Source organism: Berghia stephanieae, chromosome 14 (genome assembly GCF_034508935.2).
Source record: "Berghia stephanieae isolate SIO BIC M18660-M18661 chromosome 14, UCSD_Bste_1.3, whole genome shotgun sequence".
In the NCBI taxonomy this organism is placed as follows: domain Eukaryota; kingdom Metazoa; phylum Mollusca; class Gastropoda; order Nudibranchia; family Aeolidiidae; genus Berghia; species Berghia stephanieae.
In genome coordinates this window covers 17,899,013-17,901,512 of record NC_088373.1, presented here as the reverse complement: position 1 = coordinate 17,901,512, position 2,500 = coordinate 17,899,013, and the positions used below count along the sequence as shown (strand labels likewise).

General features: G+C 37.0%; 1 protein-coding gene across 3 annotated transcripts in view; it reads right to left on the bottom strand.

Annotated features, from left to right (window-relative positions):
- LOC144959594 (uncharacterized) overlaps positions 1–2,500 on the bottom strand; it is a 40,163-nt gene that overhangs the window by 13,921 nt on the left and 23,742 nt on the right. For all 3 annotated transcript variants that reach the window (XM_078892217.1, XM_078892214.1, XM_078892216.1), the window contains exon 3: positions 202–402. In XM_078892217.1, the coding sequence (XP_078748343.1) occupies positions 202–402 (201 nt within the window). The remainder of the gene's footprint in view (positions 1–201; positions 403–2,500) is intronic.

Genomic DNA, 2,500 nt, shown 5'->3' with positions numbered 1-2,500 from the left:
AAAAACAATAACCAAATCAAACCAAAACAAAACAATAACCAAATCAAACCAAAACAAAACAAGACATCCTTTCCAAAAAAACAAAACACGAACAAATAACAAAACAACTCACAAGAACTATTCCCAAAAAGTCAACCTGCCCCGAATGGGAATCAATATTTTATAGAATGAAAAACGAATACTACACAATCTTCTCATTACCTTTTCAAGATATTCTCTTTGGAAAATGTTGGAATTTCACCTCTGACCTTCTGCGGCTTTTCATGTCGTTCTTGTCCTTGCTCTCCATTCTTTCCTTCACTCTCTGACTTAGAATACAGCCAGTTGAGAGAATCGTGATTAATTCTAACCGGATGTTTCTTCACTCGAGTTTCATCTTGTTGTCGCCTTAGCTGATTGTCTCTGTTGATAAAATGTTATAAGATTAATGGTTGGAAGTTGCGTCATAGTGAAGTTGGAACGGAAGGTCGGACGCAAGTGGCATTCGAATAAGTGATGGTGTTCGTAATTCTTCGTTTGCAAACACACACACACACACACACACACACACACACACAAATAAACAATAGTGACTATCTATATTCAGGACCCGTCGATCACATGACTTAATGCTGTCCAACGATTGGGTATTTCTTAAGAAAAGTAAACACACTGGGTCAAGCTGAACAAAATGATCTATTATTGTGTTGTTGGAGATTTTAAAAACTATAAACACGTATCAATCGAACATGTTCTGAATTGTGACAAAATACTTGAGCACATGAAAACAAAATTACAATGTGTAGTACGCCTATCAGGCAGACGTGTGTAACTGTGCTCTTGCTGTTTTTGTGAAGTTTTGTAATTTTAAAGCATTTAACATTTATTTCTACATTGAATTTTTATTCCACTCTGTGGGACATGTTTCCGTGAATCTTGTGATATAATTATTTCAACTTTCCAAAAGAATGAAATATTTTAATCAACAAATTTTTAAATAGATTTTGTTCAACATGCTAATTTTTATCCTCCTCGTCAGTTGGCATTCTGGCACCGACTTATGTTCACATCATTGCGTATGCTTACGTCATTATCCGAATACAATACAAGTACTTCACTAGTAACATTGCTTCCATTTAATCTAACATGGACAATTCAGTCAACACCTCTGAATATGAAGATAGGATATCACCTATGGCATGCTCATTGTCCAATTTCTGTTCTGGTCCAACAGAAGATGTTACTGAATAAATTAAGAAAGCGCCAAATAAGCAGTGCAAACTTGATGTACCAACGTGGCTTTTGAAAAAATGTGTAAAGGAAGTCGCACCTGCTATCACTTCGATTGCAAACAGGTCAATCAAGAATGTAGACATTCCAGCCTGCTTCAAGGAAGCTTTAATTACTCCACTCTTGAAAAAGAAAAAAATTAGACAACGTCAATTTAAAAACTACAGGCGAGTCTCGAACCTTTATTTCATTTCAAAATTAATGGAGAGACTCATTGTCAAACGTCTCAACAACTACATAAACTTCAAAAAAATTACATACGGTTTTCAATCCGCATATAAACGATCACACAGCAGAGAAACAGCACTTTTGCGTGTCCACAATGATATTGTCGACCTATTGACAAAGACGATAATGCAATACTACTGTTGCTGGACATAAGAGACGAGTTCGACACAGTGGATCACAAAATACTACTCGACCGAATGTAGAGACTCTTTGGAATCCGAGACAAAACTCTAGAATGGTTTTCATGCTATCTATGAGGCAGGTCTCATATATGATTCTCTTTCATCAACAACAAAGCTGCAATTTGGCGCTCCATAGGGTTAAGTGATTGGCCCTTATATTTTCACAATGTACACAAAGCCCTTGAGCAACATCATCACGACCTTCTGTCTCAGTCATCATCTATACGCCGATGATACCCATTTATTCACTCCCATTTTATCAAAAAACATCGAAGAAACAAAACAGTGACTCGCAGCATGTCTAGATGACGATAAAGCATAAATGACAAATAGCAAGCTTAAATTCAACGAGGACAAAACTGAGCTGATTATACAACTGACTCGTCAAAGAGACAGGAAAGGATATACTCATTAACCAACTGTCTCTCGGAGAATCTGTTATTAAAAATTCAAATGTCATTCGAATCCTGGGTTTCTATTTTGACACTAACCTAGACATGCGCGCACACATAACAAAGTGCTGTCAGGCGATTCATAGCGCTTTCCAAATGATAGGCAGAATACGAAATTTTATTGCTGACGAAACATACAAAACACTCATCCACGCCCTTGTTACCAGCCGCTTGGATTATTGTAACTCTCTGATGTAAGTCCTACGAAAAACATCGCTAAACAGACTGCAGTTGATGTAGAACAAAGCTGCTCGTAGAGTTACAAGGACAAAGCCTTGGGACCATAAAACACCGGTCCTTAAGTCACTATACAGGCTTCCAATAGAGAAAAGAATAATGTACAAAATCGCATGTTTTGTTTACATTTGC